This window comes from Theropithecus gelada, chromosome 9, assembly GCF_003255815.1.
Source record: "Theropithecus gelada isolate Dixy chromosome 9, Tgel_1.0, whole genome shotgun sequence".
In the NCBI taxonomy this organism is placed as follows: Eukaryota; Metazoa; Chordata; class Mammalia; order Primates; family Cercopithecidae; genus Theropithecus; species Theropithecus gelada.
In genome coordinates, this window is record NC_037677.1 from 130,091,924 (window position 1) to 130,110,697 (window position 18,774).

The 18,774-nt window shown below is 50.0% G+C and overlaps 1 protein-coding gene and 1 pseudogene across 2 annotated transcripts; both read right to left on the reverse strand.

Moving 5' to 3' along the window:
- Positions 1 to 849: 849 nt before the first annotated feature.
- SYCE1 (synaptonemal complex central element protein 1) lies at positions 850 to 12,458 on the reverse strand. 2 transcript variants are annotated; one of them, XM_025397110.1, is made up of 13 exons: positions 12,248 to 12,458; positions 6,909 to 6,971; positions 6,116 to 6,175; positions 5,683 to 5,757; positions 4,972 to 5,019; positions 4,669 to 4,723; positions 3,865 to 3,954; positions 3,555 to 3,618; positions 2,785 to 2,851; positions 2,584 to 2,707; positions 2,401 to 2,511; positions 2,155 to 2,242; positions 850 to 1,116 (listed from the first exon to the last, which is right to left on the reverse strand). In XM_025397110.1, exons 1-13 carry the CDS (start codon positions 12,318 to 12,320, stop codon positions 1,078 to 1,080), a joined length of 957 nt encoding a protein of 318 aa, XP_025252895.1. In that variant the 5' UTR covers positions 12,321 to 12,458; the 3' UTR covers positions 850 to 1,077. The 2 variants fall into 2 exon arrangements, with proteins under 2 accessions (XP_025252895.1, XP_025252894.1); XM_025397109.1 differs by lacking the exon at positions 850 to 1,116 and adding an exon at positions 1,785 to 1,933.
- A 1,561-nt stretch (positions 12,459 to 14,019) lies between these two features.
- LOC112630973 lies at positions 14,020 to 14,438 on the reverse strand (annotated as a pseudogene).
- Positions 14,439 to 18,774: the final 4,336 nt, after the last annotated feature.

Below are 18,774 nucleotides of genomic sequence, written 5' to 3' on the forward strand. Positions count from 1 at the left end.
AGCCTTTGGCTGAGATGCTTATCCTTATCTGATGCATATCATTATTTTGTTACTGGTTTATTGTATCCTTTTCTATCAACTAACTGTAGATTGCTAAGTGATGTATTTTGTGAGTCCTGTGCCCTAGCATTGAGACACAAAAGTGATTTTGAAATACTGACCTGTATTTAGCAAACTTTTATACTCATTTAGACGTTCTGAAATTTATCTGTAGATTGAGATTCATAAAGCATATAATCATAAATCCATGTCTTAACTATTTCACCGTATAGAACTTCTAGTATGATAAACAGTATTTGAATATTACAGACATCCTTGAGTTATTTCCAACATGAAATTGTTTAGACATCTCACCAATAAATCTAAGGGAAGCTGTTTGTTTTTTTAGTAGTTTTTTTTTTTCACATGAATAAATGTTGAACTGTGTCAAAGGCCTTTTATTCATTAACTGAACAATCACTGGTTGTTTTTTTTTTAAAATTGTGGTGAACCAATAAAAGCTAAAGTTCTTTCTAATCATGGGCTTAACTGAATTAGTTTTTTTTTTTTTTTTTTTTTTTTTTTGAGACGGAGTCTCACTGTGTCTCCCAGGCTGGAGTGCAGTGGCGCGATCTCGGCTCACTGCAAGCTCCGCCCCCCGGGTTCACGCCATTCTCCCGCCTCAGCCTCCCAAGAAGCTGGGACTACAGGCGCCCGCTACCGCGCCCGGCTAGTTTTTTGTATTGTTAGTAGAGACGGGGTTTCACCATGTTAGCCAGGATAGTCTCGATCTCCTGACCTTGTGATCCACCCGCCTCGGCCTCCCAAAGTGCTGGGATTACAGGCTTGAGCCACCGCGCCCGGCCAACTGAATTAGTTTTAAAATGTGGTGTCTTCATTGCCATTCAGTTCAATATATTTTCTAACTTCCACTTGATTTAAAATTCATGTTTGATACTGTATCACCAGTTTGTTTGAAACAGGCATGATTAACTGCATCTTAGAGAACTCGTCTGTCCTGGACTGACTGAAGAATTTCTGCACTTTGCCATGTTCCATTTTTCCATGGAAACAGTGCTCTTCAGTGAGCCTCTCTTTTCAACTCCACCATGTCACTGGTCTACCTGGTCTGGGAGCCTGTCAAGAAAATGGATCTCTTTTGTCATGAATTCAATGTATTCTGACTCAGAAGATGCAGACTTTGACTCCCACCATTGGCCTTGATTGGGTCAATGCATTTCAGTGAATTTGAAGCACGCATCAGATGCACATGACTTACATCCTAGTTGATTGACTCCCTGCACGCTGAGGATTTCTATCCTGTTCCTGTCCAAAAGTGCCTGAGTTATACATTTTGTGTTCTTGAGAGCACAAACTACACAGCTAACACGTGGAGACTATCATATGGAACTGGCTGATTTTGAATCCCAGCTCACTGATCCTCATTTTTTTAAATTTTTTTAATTTCTGGGAGTCTGTATAGTCCAGACCTGTAATGAAGGAATCGAAGAATAAATCACAAGGTGTGTGTACGTGTGTATGGAGGTGGGTTCCAGACCTCCTGGGCCCACTGTGAGAGCGTCTCAGGCCTGCATCCCTCTGCCTGGGGACCCAGAAGAGCCTGGCAGGTCCCAGAGATGAGCAATCCAGAGACCAGGAGGTTAAGCATTTATTGAAAACCTGTGATGTATCTCTGGCCCAGACCCAGAGGCAGAGTCAAGCTGAGGCTTCAATCAGTCACAGGAGCCTGGGGGTCTTGGGCCCAACCCCTACTCCTCACCAGTAGACTCAGATGAGATGGGTTGTATCAAAGTAACTCCTTTGTTTCCTGAAAGCCCCTTGGGCTAAGGTCAGGGGTGGAGTGTGTCCTCCTGGCCTATGAGGACATCAGGTCCTGCTCGGTGTGCAGCTCCAGGTCTTTCTCCTCAGGGGCTTTTAGGGGCTTGGGACTGGCCTGCAGGTGGTTAGTGTCCAGGGTGGGAATCTATATCTGTCCCCACGGCCACATGGTCCCCTCCTGCCCCATCAGCACCTTGGGTGGACCCACTATGGGAAAGCCCCTCGCCACAGACCATCCTCTGAGGAGTCCCAGGACCCCCTCCCTTATCCTACTGTCCCTTCCGCCATCCCTTCAGTAGCTGTCTCTGTTCCCTGACACCCAGTTCTGGGACTTACCACTTCTCCTGGGCCAGCCTCTTCCTCTTGTGTGCTCTGGGCTTGGGCAGGGACTTGCATTCCACGCTTTTCCAGCTCTTCCTTCAGCCTGGACAGGAAGAGGTAGGATGGGAGAAGGAAGAAGAGGGAAGGGTGGAGGAGGGACAAGAGGTTTTCAACAGTCAGAGAGACAGAAAGTGGAGAGAGGAGATACAACATCAGTCACCTTCCTGGTGGGGGTTGCGGGGACAGGGCCTCCACACACACCTCTGCCGCTTCTGCTGCAATTGTTGGCACTTCTGCTGCAGCTGCTGGTGGCTCTGGGCAGCAGCTGCTAGGAGCTCCTCAGCCTTCCTGTGCTCTTCCTGAAACAGCTGCCTGGGGGGTTCAGTAGGGGGTGGTCAGCACCGGCCACTCCCTCCTCCCACCCTCTTCACCTCCACATCTTACACTGTGGCTGCAGCCTCCTGGCTGCGGAGAAAGAGTCCCTCATCGAGGGTGGAGGGGCCCTCAGCCCCACACAGGGAGCACAGCTGATGCTTCACATCTTCCAGTGTTGCCTTGACCAGTTTCTCTGCAGCACAAAGGGGCAGGTGAGCACATGAGGGAACGTGAGGTCAGATATGGGCCATCCACCTTCCCTGGCCTCACCTTCCTTGAGCAGCTGCTCCTTGTTGCTGTCCAGAGCACAAATCTCCCTTGCCAGCCGCTCTGGCCTCTGAGGGGGAAGAAAAGAGGCCTGTCCACACCTCTTGGCTTTCCCCCATGCCTCAAAGAAGGCTATCTGGATCTTGTTTCATACTTGCTCACTATGCCTCACTTCGAACAACTCTGCCCCTCTGTGCACACCAGCCACAGTACAGCCTTAGGGCCACGGCACTGGCCATTTCCTCCCTGTGCACTTCTGTCATCCCACATCTCTGCAGTGCTGCAGTGGGGAGGCTCATGGATTGTTATAACAGATAAACCTGCAAACACTATGAGTCTTGGCTGTTTTCTGGAGGATCAGGTACCAGTTTAGCTCTGCAGCTCCCCCCACTCCCCTCTGTCCTGGCGTGACCTCCTCACTGAACCCTTCCTTCCTAACACTCACTGTCTATTTTCCTGTTCAGTGCCTAGGGTCCTCCTGGCGGGCAAACACTGATTGCTTATCCTTGTTGTCTCCCTTGTGCCCGTGATGGTTCCAGACACATCCACTGACACTGATGGAAAACTTGACCTTGGCTCATCAGAGATGCCCCTGACCACTGAGCAGCAGGGCCACAAGGAGGTGACAAGGGGCTGGATTTGGGCAATGTTGATCTTAGCACCACCAGGGCTTGCTCGAGGACTGGGTGTGGCAGGTGAGAGGAAGTGACCGTTTGGGCCTGGTGCTGCTAGGGTAGATGTGGAAAGGGGAGAAATGGCTTTGAGGGACTCACATGGAAGTCCCAGAGGTCCTTGTGCTGGCCCATCAGCTCCTCCAGCTGTTCCTCGAACGCTAACCTGGGGACCAACCACAGGCATGAGGTGATATGGGATGACATCACCACCTTCACAGCCTGTCCAAGTCTGTGGGTCTTCAGGCACAGACCTTGGGGTGCTTTGCTCATGGTCTCTGCTCCACTGGGAGCATCTTCTCCACCTTGAACCTCTAAGGCTCAGCGTAGCCAGCTCTTCTAACCCCCATCTTTGACATTATGCCCCAACTACCAGCCATCCAAACCCCCTGCCTCAGGTGCTAAGGTTTACCTCAGCTGTCTCTGTTTGTTCTTCTCTTCTTCAATCTGCAAGCTTAGAGCAGAAATTCTCTCCTTGCACTCCTGCAGCACGGTGTGCTTCCTGGGAGAGGTGAGGCAGCCCTCAGCCATGTTTTCTTAAGCCCCAGGAGGGCACTGGGTTGGGGCTTCTGCCTCCCTCTATTGAGGCTATTTTTTCCCCCTCTACATTAAGGTCCTTCTCTGTAACAAGTGATGAGTAGGGAGTGACGTGAGCATTTGCCCCCTGGAAGTAATGTTGTCAGGTTAAGAGAGATGAGTGTGGACATGGTCAAGTAAGCAAATGCACACACATCTTAATATCATCTGGTTTTCCCAAAGAACTGAAATCTCAGTGTGCTAGGGCCTGGGGCCTCTGGTAACAAAATGAGCTAAATCAGGAAGTGGAGAAATGCATGGACAAATCGATGGGTGGATGAAAAGATAACGGATGGAGAGAGAATGGACAAGTGGTTGGCTCAATGCCAACAGACAAGTGAACAGACAGATGAGTGAACAGATATCCAAGGAGTATGACAAAGAGTAAAAGGCAAAGAATAAAAACCAGTTGAAGAAATTTAATTGATAATTTAGCAAATGAACGTCTATGCCATTGAGAGAGTTACCCTTAACACTACTGCCTGCTGTTGGAGCCAAAGGGGAAAGACACTCTTTGGACTCTCCATTGTTTAGAGGGAGAGAATGAGAGCTGTGGATCTCAGACTCACCTTCCTGCCTCTTTCTGCTCTACCAGAATAAAGAGGTAGGGGCAGAGTTAGGCTCAGCTGGAAGCTCTTACCTCTGTGCCTCACTTTCCTTTTCCTGGCAATGCAGCCGGAGGATCCTCAGGGTCTCTGTAGGGAGAGCAACAGGGCCCTATGAGAACCTGTCAAGGTATCAGGTTTTGGCAGGGGAACAAGGCCAGATCATGTCAGGTCTGTGGACACTTGATTGAGCTTTAACATTTACTACATGTATGGTGGAAGCCACAGGCGAGAGACAAGCTGGGATAGGTTTCAAAAGGCTTCAGCTGCCATAGGGGGAGAGTGGGCCTCTGTGGGCTGGCAAAAGGAACAAGCCTGGAGACGGGAGTGGCAGATACCTTGTTTTTTGCTCAAGATCTCCTTCAGGTGTACTTTCTCTCCATGCACTGGAAAACAGTGACACATTTTGGCATCAGGGACTATGCAACGCACCCTCAGGGATGGGGATTGCTCACGGTCACATGGGAAGTTGGGCACAGCCTTGCCCCCAACCCAAATGTGAACCCCTCGAAGTGAGCCCCTCCCTACTCTCTGGTGCCCACATTCCCTGTAAGCACCAAAGGGCCTTCACATTTACAGAGGGTGGCTGTGAGGGCCCTGGAGGATGCCCATGCTTTTATATGGGGAGGAGAGAAAAAATACAAACACCCATGAAGTCGGGTAAGGGCTGTGAAGAAACACATCAAATAGGAAGGGGCATGTGACCAGATGGTGACAGGGTGCCACCTTTAGATGGGATGACTGGGGAATGCCAGTCATCCTGTCTGGGGACATTCTAACTTAGAACTGTTGATGTGAGGAAAGAGGAACCTGTATTATCTGAGGAAGCATAGGCAGCACCTGGCAAAAGCTCTGAGGTGGGAATGAGGTTGGAGGGTATTTCTTGAACACTTCCACAAGCAGAGAGGAGAGGGGGAGACTGGCAGGACATGAGGCTGGAGAGGGTACAGGACCCTCGGCCATGGCAAGGATGCTTATCATCTGGAATATAGGGTTAGGGGAGGCTTGAGACACTGTGGGGACCTCTGGGTGACCCCCGGCTCTCTTACACAAGTCCAGTTCCTTCTGCAGGGCCTCACAGATGGTCCGGGCCTCTCCTAGGTCTTCATTGGCTTTCTTTTTGGCTTCACCAGAGAGCAGAAAAACATTGTGTGAGTGTAGCCTCTATTCTCTTGCCAACAGTGACATTTCTCATTTGCCTTCAGGAAAATCTATAGTGGCCTAGATTTTATACAGTAGGAAATGAGGCTTCCAGAGTCCAGGCTCTCCTTGCCAGGGTCTGCTGATAGCAGGGCTAGGATCATGGGTATATTAATTATGGCAGTTGCATGCTGAAATGCCCTGTACTTAATTTAAGGCTCTGCTGCTGCTGTTGTGAATAACCAGTAACTTTGGAACAAGGGACCCTGCATTCTCATTTGGCACTGAGCCCCGCAAACCATGTAGCTGGTACTAGCTGGCAGCCAAGGCCCCTGAACTCACCTTGCTGGGCCTCATTAATCCGGTTAATCAGGACCTCAACTCGGGGCTCTAGGCTTCCCACTGCAGGGAGGAAAGGAGGTTGAGTTGACAGGGCAGGCAGAGGTGGGGTGCTTGCCAGCCTTGTGTCTCTGCTGCTTTCACGCAACACAGATCTATTGAGTACCTACTGAAAGCAGGTGCTGTGTGGGGCCCTCACAGGGCTCATGTTCTGGGTGGGCGAGACTGGGAACAGACACAATAAGATACCGAGTGGGGCTGTGGTAACTGTGTTCAAGAGAAATAAAGTAGGGCAAGGGGCGTTAAAACGCAAAGGAGTGGAAAGCGCTCCTCAGATATGGGAAGGTATCATGAGAGCCCCAAATCAGGTGGCAGGGGGGCAGGCCCTGCAGCTCTTTGGGTTGGGGTGGGAGGTAGTCAGTGCAAAGACCCCCTCTGAGGTGGGAACATGGCTGGCAGGAGCCTAGTGAGCAAAGAGGGAGTAGCAGTTGAGGGGAAAGGAAGGGAAGTAAAGGTGGCAACTTCTGGATTTAATGGACTGCAGTGGAGCCAAATGGGTGACCAGCAAGAGGTTTGGGACAGGGTTTTGGGAAAACACTTTGCCTTCCTTACCCTTTTTCCTTCTTTAATTCTGAATGATGGGACCCTATTGTTAGTTTAAGTAATTAAGTTTTAAAAGAAAGAGAAGGTGAAGAGGATTATTTCCCAAGTTTGTACATTGTGGGGCTGGAAATTGAACCCACATCTGCTTGGCCCCAAATCTCAGGCTGAGCCTCACACAAAGGAGACACATGACCTTTCTGCAGCTTTTTCACCATTTCCATCAAGTCTTCAATTTTCTGTGAGGATGTGTCCTGCCCTGTGGAGACAAAACCAAACATTTCAGAATCAAGCAGGGCGAGAGGCCAGAGGAAGGATCTGACAGCCCCTGGGCTGAGACTGAGGTAGACTGAGGGCAGGTCTCCAGCCAGAGTGGTAGCCCTGCTCCTTGTCCTAAGGTGAACAGTACACTAGATGAATCAGGCTCCTCCATGGTCAGCTTTTCCCTGCAGGGTAAAATTATACCAGGCAGCCCTTTGTAAAACTCTGGGTGAGGGCAGGGGTGTACTCTCACTGCTGAGGCTGTTCAAAGTAAGGTCAAAGCTCCTGATATAATAATTCAAGAAAAAAAATGAGGGTATAAAAACCTGGAACAAGGAGTCAAAAATCACTGTAACTAGCAGATGACATAATCTAGGAAGTTCTTAAGAAAGTTTTCTATAAAACCATAAGGATTAGTAGCAAAATGCTTTAGGATGTTAATTTAAAAACATATATAAATACAAATAGCTTTCCTATATACAACCAATACTAAACCTGAAATCTCCCCATAAAATATTTCATATTAATTTTTTATAATTATTGGAACCTATTTTTAACACTAAAATTAGTAGATCTAAGAAATTATTTATGGCATTAACATTGTGAAAGGAAAATAAATCTTTTTATAAATATTTGAAAATAAATCAATTCAAAGTTACCCTCTGCTGAGATAGATGTGTATCTGATTTTGTAAAATAAATATCTGAAAATAAATGAATTCAAAGTCGTCTCTCTGCTCACTCAGATAAATGCATATCTGATTGCCTCCTTTGGAAAGGCTAACCACAAACTCAAAATAATGCAACCATTTGTTTTTTATCTACCTATGATCTTGAAGTCAACCTCCCTGCTTCAAGTTGTCTCATCAATGCTTTGAGGTGACCCACCTTTCCAGATCGAACCAATGTTCATCTTACATATGTTGATTCATGTCTCATGTCTCCCTAAAAAGCATATAAACCAACCTGTGCTCTGACTACCTTGCCACCCTGGGCACATGTCATCAGGACCTCCTGAGGCTGTGTCGCAGGCATGCATCCCTAACTTTGGTAAAATAAACTTCCTAAATTGACTGAGACCTGTCTCAGATTTTGGGGTTTCACATTTTGGCAACCACAAAGGGATTCTGAGTAGAGGTGCTCCTGACCTTTGACAAATATTCTACCAGTGCCTGCTAGCAGCTTGAGCTATCTTTGTGGCTCAAACTAATTTCACAAGTTGCTGAGGTCTGGAAGTCCCCTATCCAGGGAATCCCTCATTTCCCAAAATTCGTTCAAAGGCCAAAGTTTATTTTCTGAACAACTCTTCTCTTTTTCTGGAGTTTTACTTGCTTTCGACAAGGAAGGCAAGTTTTCCTGCTACCATGAAAACTCATTTCTGGAGTTTGAACTCGCTCCCAACAGGAAAGACAAGTTTGAGGGTTTTTTTTTCCTGCTTCTAAGATGATAGAGACAAGTCTTCAGCCTAAGACCCGTCCCTAGGTAAATAACTGAATTGGGGTTTGTCTTGGCTAAAGGTAAGATTAACAACTAGCTGCTCTTAATTTTTCCTTACCATTACAGTGTTCAGTAATCATACAAGTTGTGTGATCATTTGTTTGTTATGCTTAACCGCTATTTTTTTTTGTTGTTTCTTTCTGTTTTTGCTGTTTTGGTCCTTTTCCCATTGGGTTTGGCCAATTCTATCTGACTTGATCAAATCCAAAGGAAAGTTCCAAATTATGTGGAACAAGGCCTCTGAAGTGGCTAAATTCCCATCAGAAAAGTGGTGGTGGGGGAAGAAAAAACGGCCAGTAAAAGTAAAAAAGGGGGAGAAGATTTTTGATTTTGACTACTTAAGTGGTTTCATTTACATAACAAGGCTATCTTTTTGCTAGCCAGGCCAAACTGAAAGAGAAATGATTGTCACCCACACTGCAGTTCCATAGCTGAGGTTCTGTCTTCTTTTTTTCCCGTAACAGCCTGGGTTTGGTTCCTAAATCAAGACCTTTCTGGTTTGATACTTGGTACTTCTGAAATAGCAGCTATTCGTCCTAGCTGAAATATGTTGAAGAGATTTAGAAAAAAAATTTAAAAGAAACTCAAAAGGTTAAAAGTCAGCTTAATTAAAAGCTAACATCCAAGATGTGTGTGTATATGTTTAAAAGGCTTTCATGATTTTTCTTTTTTCTCTCTCCTAGGTCCTTGTGTTTTTTGAGCAAAAGTTTTTTTTCTTCTCAGTTGACTGAAGGCTGTTTTCTTCATTTAGTTCTGCTGTCTCTCCTTTCTCTTGCACCCTCTGCTGCATGAGGGACCTAAAACAGTTTATAATAGCATGAGGTTCCTTAAAGAAAACGGAGAAGGCATCAGACTCCCATTTGCGGAGAAAACTGCTTTTCCTTATGCATTTCCAAGAGTGTAAACAGACAAATTCATCTCAGCTCTTAAACTGCTTGCTTTTGTACTGTGTTACCTGATATATATATATATATATATTTTCTTTTTACTAATTATTGCAACAGAAGCTACTCTTGCGTTTTTAAGGAAGAGTATATTTTAGACACTTAGAATTTTTTTTTTTAAAAAATGTTTCTTAAGTGCACTGTTAAAGCATCCATGTGGTCTAGCCTCATAATAATTCTCCCTTTTTGGACACCCATGATTCAGTGTGGCCTCTTCCCAGAGCTCAGAGATCCAGTTAAAAGATAGGTGGTCACTATCTAAATAAAATTGGTATCCTGTGATCCGACCACCTCCCACCAGGCCCCACCTTCAACACTGGGGATTACAATTCAACATGAGATTTGGGTGAGGACACAGATTCAAACCATATCACAGGCCAAGGCCGAGGCATGGTTGAGAAGGCTCAGAGGCACCTGACCAAAGTTTGTCACAATTTTGATCGACATTACCAAATTACCCTCCACTGATGTATACAAGATGCCCAGTTTTTCATTTTTACCAACCACCTGTGTTTCCAAATGTGTTCATCTTTGTCAACCAGATATGCAAAATCAAGGTGTCTCCTTACAAACTCTCTGATAGTAAATATCAAAAGTTTGGGTGCATCTTCTTTTCTAAGACTATGTCCTAAGTAATTCTGATATGGATAATGCGCAAGGTGTTCATCACTATATTGTTTATAATAGTAAAAAACTGGAAGAAGCCTAAATATGTCTTAGGGGATTTGTTAAATAAATTATAGCACATACACAGGATAAATCATTTACAGCCATTAAAAATCATGGATACATGCATAAGGCCAGGTTCAGTAGTTCACATCCATAATCCCAGCACTTTTGGGAGGCTGAAGCAGGAGGACTGCTTGAGCATAGGAGTTCAAGAGCAGCCTGAGCAACGCAGCAAAACCCCATCTCTACAAATAACAAATTTAAAAATATTATCTGGGAGTGGTGACATGCACCTGTGATTGCAGCTACTTAAGAGGCTGAGGTGGGAGAATTGCTTGAGGCCAGGAGGTCAAGGCTGCAGTGAGCAGTGATTGTAACACTGCACTCCTGCCTGAGCAACAGAGCACAATCTTGTCTCAAAAAAAAAAAAAAAAAAAATCAAGCATAGAGTTTTGTGAAATGCTTATTTTTGAGTTTATAGAGTCCCCTCATTTTGGTCCCATCTGAAATCTTACACAAATCACTGCTCATAAATTTATGAATTAAGTTTTACATTATTCAAGTAATTGGCATGTGTGAAAAAGCATGAAGAAAAAATTGAAACACAAACATTCGTTTTCCCCAGTCATTCCCCTTTATAGTAATAACTGCAGCCAGTTAGATGGAGACTAACAGACCTTTTACTAAAATGTATTTAGTGTCACTGATCCTAGGTAACATCCCGACTAAAACTGGAATCTTGTCCTTTAACTTTCTTCTGCAGCTGGTCACTATAGACTGAATGTTTGTGCCCCCATCCATAATTCGTATGTTGAAATCCTAATCCCTTAGTGTGACTGCATTAGGAGGTGGGGCCTTTGGGAGGTGATTAGGTCATGAGAGTAGGGCCCTCAGCAATGGGATTAGTGCCCTTATAAAACCAGAGAGGCCGGCAGCAACTTGCCCCATATGAGGACAAAATGAGAAGACAGAAGTCTACAACCAGGAAGCAGGCCCCCACCAGACGCTGCATTGCACCTTGATCTTGAATTTCTAGCCTCGAAAACTGTGAGAAATAATGGCATTTCTGTTGTAGCAGTTTGAACGAAGGCACAAGCAACGTTGGTTAAACCTTATCTAAATATACTAGCTTATGTGAGGAACATGGAGCTGTGATACTGAAAGGCTACCACAGTGGCGGGCCAGTAGGTGCTTAATGAAAGGGATACGTTTGCGTCTGTCCTGTTTACTTGCTTTGTCCTTCACTGGGGCTTTCACTGTGCCACATCTCACTGTAGGGATGCTTTCTGTGCCAAGCTTGTTTCAGTATTCAAACCTTCATTTTGTAAGAACACGACAGAGCACCTGCCATGATATTCACGCAGGTAGGGCTGCAGGCAGCCACCGTGGCGTTTGTTAATTGCATCGTTTTAACTGAGGGGGGACACATGAGCTCAGGACAGAGTGACAAGTTGAGTGACAGCAGGAGGGACGTCACCGTACAATTCTCTCCACTTTTGTGTAAGTTTGAAAATTCTCCCAAAACACCCAGAGGTACACAGCGTCCTGAAGTGGAAACGGCCAGGACGGTGTTCTTGCTCTTTGTTGGGCTGCAATTTCGGGACTTCTGTACAACTCTGACCAGCTGCCTTGTCCCTCCCTTCCCAGGGTGAGGTAGGAGCCTCTACGGCAGGTCGGGGTCGGGGAGAAACAAACGGGAGATCTGCGCGGAGTCGGCCTCCCCCGGCTCCCCGGGGCGTCGGGATGCTGGGTGGGGGAACCCACTGTCAAGAACCAGGTTAGTGCGACCGGGAAATCTGGACACTTGCTGGTTCTAGGAAGAGGAGTGTGGAATTAGGAATTCCCTTGGGATTGGGAGCGTCAGGAAAATGTCCCTTTTAAGAGGTGTGTATGGAAAGTCTGTGGAACGACAGGATGTCTTTTGACTAATTACCTAAACCGAAATTGGAGCAACCACGATAAAGGTTCAATGCTTTAAGACGAAGTGAGGGGTGTGCGGGCAAGCACTCCCTCATCCTGGCGGAAAGTTTTCTGAAGAAACCCGCTAAGTCTCAGTCAGCACCATCAGGACTGACAGGAAGAAGTAGCCGCCACCCGCGCCCCAACCCTGCCCCGCCTCGGCGAGGTCAGACCCTCACGCACAGTTCCCTGCCTCCCTCCACTACCTTCGGCCTTCTCAGCCCCGTCCATGGCTCCGGCGGTGGGCTCGGCCTTCGACGCCAGAGACCTCCCCGCCATTTCCTCTCAGCTCAGCAGCGCGGGTGGCTTGGGAGGGAGCCTCCAGTGGTGATTGGAGCAACCCCTGCAGGGGGCGGGACTCCAGGCAGCGCGCCTGCGCAATGCACTCCCGCGCGCGCTCCGGATATGTGAGGTAATGTGCGGCCGGCCTGCCTGGCAGCTAGTGCGCATGCGTAAAGGCTCGAGGGTTACAAAGCCCGCGAGGGCCACGTCCGGCCGTCCAGGCTCGCGATTGGCCCGGTTCTGGGTGCTCCCGCGCATGTGTGCTGGCTTCCGAGGAGGCCGGCCCTGGTTCTGGAGGCCCTCCCCACGAGCGAGCAGTGCGCGTGTGCCACTCAGCAGCTGCCTGTGAAATGTGCGTGTCTCACGGACTAGTCCACGAGGCGCCGTGGCCCCGGCAACCTCACGGGGTCGCGGCTCTGCTTGGCCACGCCACCGCGGGAGTGCACGGACCCCAGCAAGTGACGCGTCTGTGGCAGCCCCCGCGGGGCCCGCTGTTCCCGCTGGCGCAGAGGAGCGCAGCCTGCCCCTAGGCCGCGTTCCCGTGAGCTCCATGCCCACAGCGGCCCATGCCGGCCACAAGCCCACGGTCCCTTCTGCACGGGCCCTGCCACGCTGGGGCCACCGGGGAGGCCTGGAGGGCACTGGGAGGAGGGAGGAGGAGCCGAGGCTTTCGGGAGAACCCAGCCCTTCACCGGCCAGGGGAGGCCGCGATGCACCCTGACTAGTGAAGAACCAACAGAAGAACTTCCCGTGCGGGTGAGTGGGAGACACCAGAACACCCGCCCGTGCTAAATACAAAGCCTCGAATCCCAACCTATAAAAGGTTACCTTAGGGTTTTGGGTTAGGGCTACAGATTAGAGTTAGGGATAAAGGTTAGAGTTGGGGTAGAGTTAGGGTTTGGGTTAGGGTTTAGGGGTTAGAAGTTAGTTTTAGGGTTGGGGTGGGGTTAGGGTTTGGGGTTAGCGTTAGGGGTAGGGGAAGGATTAGGGGTAGGGTTAGGGTTGGTCCAGGGTTGGGGTAGGGGTAGCATTTAGGGTCAGGGTTTAATGGTTAGGGTCAGGGTTTAATGGTTAGGGTCAGGGTTTTAGGGTTGAGGTTAGGATGTTAGGGTTAGGGTTTGGGGTTAGGGTTTCGGGGATAGAAGATTAGGGTCAGGGTTAGGGGTTAGGGTTTGGGTGTTAGGCTAAAGATTGTTAGGGTTAGAGGTTAGTGTTTTAGAGTAGGTGTTAGGGTTAGGTGTTGGTTTTGGGGTTAGGGTTAGGGGTTACGGTTTAGGGTAAGGGGTTAGGTTTAAGGGTTAGGGTTAGTGTTAGGAGTTACAGTTGGGTTAAGGCTTAGTGTAGGGGTAGGGCTAGGTTAGTGCTTAAGTTTAGCGTTATGGTTAGGTTTAGCTTCAGGGGTTAGGGGTAGCAGTAGGGTTAGGGGTTAGGGTTTGTGGTTTCGGTTTAGGTTAGGGTTTTAGGGGTGTGGGTTGGGTTCAAGTTTGGGTTCGGGGGTTAGGTTTATGGTAGCATTAGGATTCGGGCTCGGGCTGCGGCTAGAATTTAGGGTTAGGGGTAGGGGTTGAGGTTATGGGTTGAGGTTAGGGTTAGGGTTCAGGTGTTGGGTCATGGGTTAGGGTTGGATTTAAGGGTTAGGGGTCAGGTTAGGCGGCGCGGGCTGGGGGCCAGATGTCGCCCCTGAGCCCAGCCAGGCCTAGGGCCGTAGCAGCCCCAGGGTGCTGAGGGCGCCGCCCAGTACGAGACAGAAGTGGGGGCCGCGCGTGGGTCCAGCGCCCAAAGTCCACGCCCGGTAGGTGTAGTTGCCGAGGCCGGTCCTTTTGCCTCCAGGAACCCAGTCCTCATCGTCCTCCAAGGTCGCTTTCCCCGGGTCCCGCGGCCCTTCTTCAGCCTGAACTTGCTGCCAGGCCCGCTGCCGCCCTCACGGCCGTTCCGGCCGCAGCCACGCGCAGCGAGGAGCCCGCGGCACCATAGCGCGGCGCCGGCCTTACACGCACCCTCGAGGCCCCTATCAAGCCCCCGCGGAGCCCTCCGCGGCCGCCCTTGGCTGCACCGCTGTCTCAGGAAAGCGGCCGCCGGTAGCAGAGCCAAGCACGTCGCGGGTGCCTAGTTCATCTTCATGGGGCCAAGCCTGCAGGAAGAGCGGGAAAGGGCCCTCGGTTTCCATGGAGATCGGGTGCCCAGGGGCGGAGGCCTCAGGGCTGGAGAGCAGAGGAACCCTCGGCTTTTGTGGGATCAGGGTGCCCTCAGCCCACGCAGGCCTAGGGGGGTGCGGTTTAACCTCTAGCATCAAGGACTTAGGCCTGGGGGATGCGCTGGGAAGTGGCAGGTGGGGCAGGAGGGTTCTGCAGCTGAAGGTTGTGTACCTGGATTGGGGGCGTAGAAGGGGGGATGGAGCCCCGCGGTGGGAGTGTCCAGGCCTCGGGGGGCGTCCAGGCCCTGGGTGCGGGGAGGTAGGCCTGCGGGAGGACCGCCATGCTCCTGGGCTGTGCACGCGTTGCTGGGATGTCGGGGGGCAGCATGAGGGGAGGGGTGTTGTGTTTGGAGTACGTGTTAGCGGGGACCAAGTGCTGGCTCAGATCAGGGTCTGCAGCGCAGGCCAGCAGTGCCTGGGCCTGGCGCCCACCTTTGGGGCCAGAACCTGGGTGCGGGCCTTGCGGGTGCTGCGGCGGACAAGCGGCTGCTGACACCATGGGGACCCCGCCCCAGCAGGCCAGTACCCCAGGGACGGTCCCTCCCGCGCAAGCCCGTGCTCCATGCAGTCCCTGGCCGCCTGGTTCAGCAGCTGGCGGGGGATAGGACAGGGTCGAGTGGTGGGGCCGCCTCTGGACGCGGCCACCTGGGCGACGACTGCATCCCCTCCCTCGCTTCCGGCTCTGTACCCGCCTCAGCCTCCCGGCCTTACCCGCCACAGGCCTCAGTTGGAACCGGGCGCCACAGTATCCTCCCCAGGGGCCGCGGCTGAGCGAGAAGGAGCGGGCGGGCGGCGGCGCAGACCCTCAGCCGGAGCGCGGAGCCGAGGCGCCTGGGTTTTGCGCAAGGCCTCCGCCCTGGGATTGGGGCGGGCAGTCGCGGAGGCGCATCCGGGTGGGCCGTGGGAGGGGAAAAGGACGTCCCCATTCCCCATCCTCGCGGCCTCCAGTCCTCCGTCACCAGTCCCCTCCGTCTCCTGCATCACACAGTCAGGGCTCCGCCGTCCCCCGTGACCCCCGCATCCGGCCCCGTTCCACCCGCCCCGCTTCCTGCCCTTCACACCCTGGTCCCCACCTGGGCCCATCCGCCTGTGAGTCCCGGTGCCCGGGGATGAGGGCCGAGGTCCTGAGAGGAGAGGGTCCCTGTGCCGGCCCCACGGAGGCCCGAGCCCACCCCGCGGTCCCTACCCCGGCAGGTGCGGCTTCTCCCCTTGTTGTCAGCTGCGGGACTGGGCAGGGACCTTCTCAACCTTCGACCTTGTTTCGGGGAGGATGGGGTCGACTCTCGCGATCCCCAAAGGCCTGCCACGGCCCCTCCTGGGCCAGCTGCCTCCCTCCTGTGGGTTCTGATGCCACCTGGGCCCACGGCGCCTTCCCAGCCCAGGGCGGCTGCGCCTCCGGTGAGTTTCAACTGAGCCTGGCTCCGGGTGCACCGCCCGCGTGGGACCTCTGCTGTCCCGTGTAGGGTTGCCCTGCAAATATGTGATGAATAAGTAAATAAATACTTTCTGTCTTCTAACTTGCCGGATATTAGAAGGAAACCAAGCTGTGCTTCTCATTTATAGCTACCGTTAAGGACTGAGCAGAAGCTTAGCTTTCTGGGTGAGAGGGACAACAGTGTTTTTAGAACCTCTGGAAAGAACATGTATTTGAAAGTGACTGACAGGTCTTCTGGCCCTAGGGGGCCGCCTGAGCAGGTCCACCCAGCTTCCCTCCAAGACAGAAAATAAATTAACAAGGAGAGCAGGAAGGGCCCCGGGAGACTCCAGACTGGACCGGGGGTGCTGGCCATCAGGCAGGACGAGCTTGGAAGGGAGGGGATGTAGGATGTGGAGGTGGAAGTGGAGGTCATCATAGATCTGTACACTCTGGTTGAGTCCCCCTTTCCAGTCACACAAAGAACAGCCAGCAGTGAGCTGCTTACTCTAAGGAGTCAAGGGGGTTCTTGGGCAACCGCTGGTGCTGGAGCCAGCAGTGGACAGCGCCACAGCCAGACCTCGCTTATTTTTGGCTCATGAGGAAAGTCTGTGACTGTTCCCTCCCCTGGTCCTGGGAGGGGATGTGTGACTTCCACTCAAGACAGTGATGCGGCTGGAGGGTGGGGTCATCCTGGGCACACAGTGGGGCTGCTGTGCTGCTCTGCACTACTGGGTGTCTCACCTCTCGCCCCTGTTTTAAGTAGGTACTCCCTAGACTTGCAGCTAGATGTGTACCTTAGACTTAAAGGATGGTAGAATTTCTCTACCAGAACAAAAAATAGCTTTAGGAAATGTAAAAGAAAAAGTCATTCATAGCCTGGCATGATGGCTTATGCCTGTAATCCTAGCACTTTGGGAGGCCAAGTCGGGCAGATCACCTAAGGCCAGGAGTTTGAGACCAGACTGGCCAAAATGGTGAAACCCCGTCTCTACCAAAATTACAAAAATTAGCCAGTCGTGGTGGCACGTGCCTGTACACAGGAGGCTGAGGCATGAGAATCACTCAAACCCTGGAGGTGGAGGTTGCAGTGAGCTGAGATTGCACCACTGCACTCCAGCCTAGGTGGCAGAGCAAGACTTCGTCTCCAAAAAAAAAAAGGCCATTCACCACAGTCCACAATGTAAAAGACCTCTATGGAGAACATCAAAAAGTTATTAAAGAATATAAAAGAAAATCTGCATAAATGGAGCATGAACAGGATATTACAAAGGTGAGAATTCACCACAAATTGAGCCATAAATTTAATGAAATTACAATCAAAATCTTGGCATAATTTTTAAAAGGCTCTGTTATGAGCTGAACTGTGTTTCCCTCAGATTCATGCATTGAAGTCCCAACCCCTAGTACCTGCATTTGGAAATAGGACCTTAAAGATGTGTCTGAAGTTAAATGAGGTGAGGTGAGCTTGATGTCCTTAACAAGAGGAGCTTAGGACCCAGACACCAATTGAGGGACAGCCCTGTGAAGACATAGGGAGAAGACAGTGTCTACAAGCCAAGAAGAGAGGCTGCAGAAGAAACCAACCCTGCCAAACTGTGATAAAACAAATTTCTGTTGTTTAAGCCACCCTGTCTCTGGCACTTTGTTATGGTAGTAACAAAATAGTGCAGAACCCAAAAGTTTCTAAACTCTATATGGAAAAATAAAGGCCTAAAATAACTGTTAATAAAATAATTTTGAAAAAGAAGATCAAAGAAGAGCAACTCACCATGTCATATTAAGACATTGTAGAAAGCAATAGTAATAAAACAACCCAGTCTTGGCAAGGATTAGACAGAGACCAACACAAGAACAAGGATACCATTAAGAAACTCATGTAGGAACCTGTCCATGTCTACTGGAATAAAACAAGATTGAGGATTTTGGTAGAGAATGGGAAACTAAAAGGACTAAAAGGAAAGTCTGGAATCAAAAAATACATTTTAAAACACAGAAGATTAGGCATGGCTAGAGAGAGAATTAGTAACTTGGAAGATCAGAAAATAATCCAGAAAAAAAAAAAGAGTGTGGAGAATAGGATGTTAGGAGGCAGAGGGTACACTATAAAAAAGCCTGACATGCCATGTAATATTAGAACCAATGGAAGAAGAGGAAGAATGAGGTAGATGTAATATTCAAAGTAGTAATCACCAATAATTTCCAAAAACTGATGAAAGGAATTAAATCATTAATTCTAGAAGTGTTACAAACTCCAAGTGCAATAAATACAAAAAGAAGCATACCTAGGTAACACAGCTGTAAACCAAACAACTTCCAGAAGCAGGGGAAACTCAAATTACCTACAAAAGAGTAAAAGTAAGACTGGCAGCTGACTTCTCAACAGAAAGCAGAAATGCAGTTTGTCAAGTCCCTTTTCCAGCATCACAGAGATGTGGGCAAAATAACTGGCCTCCATAGCAGCTGTTCATCTGAGAGGGTCAGGGGAGTGGCCATGAGAGGGGGCGTCCTGTGAACTCCAGGCCCAGCTTCTCCTGGGGGAGGCTCCCAGCTGCCATGGCTGGGACCCAGCAGTGCTGAGGTCCAGGTCTGGTGTCTCTGCCCCTCCCCTGCTCATGGAGATGCTTGCCTATGGCCACTCTATGCTCTTGGCAACTCTGACTCTGGGTGATATGGGCGAGGGTGGGGCTTGCTGACTGCCCTAGTGGGAGTGGGCTGTGGCTGCCTTGGGGGGTCACCAGTGTCTGTGAGCACAGGGAAGGGAAGAGGGATTGGGCAGCCCTCCCTCCTGCAGCTGGTGTTCTAAACGTGCAGGGCCTGGAGGAGTTTGGCCAGGGCCTCCC

Excerpts from the sequence above, each read along its gene's own strand:
- SYCE1 (XM_025397109.1), bottom strand. The coding sequence starts at position 12,320 with ATGGCGGGGAGGTCTCTGGCGTCGAAGGCCGAGCCCACCGCCGGAGCC. Across the intron at positions 6,176-6,908 it reads GGTGAAAAAGCTGCAGAAAG|TGGGAAGCCTAGAGCCCCGA; the intron begins GTCATGTGTCTC and ends TCCTCCCTGCAG. Across the intron at positions 2,512-2,583 it reads CAGGAGGCTGCAGCCACAGT|GCAGCTGTTTCAGGAAGAGC; the intron begins GTAAGATGTGGA and ends TGAACCCCCCAG.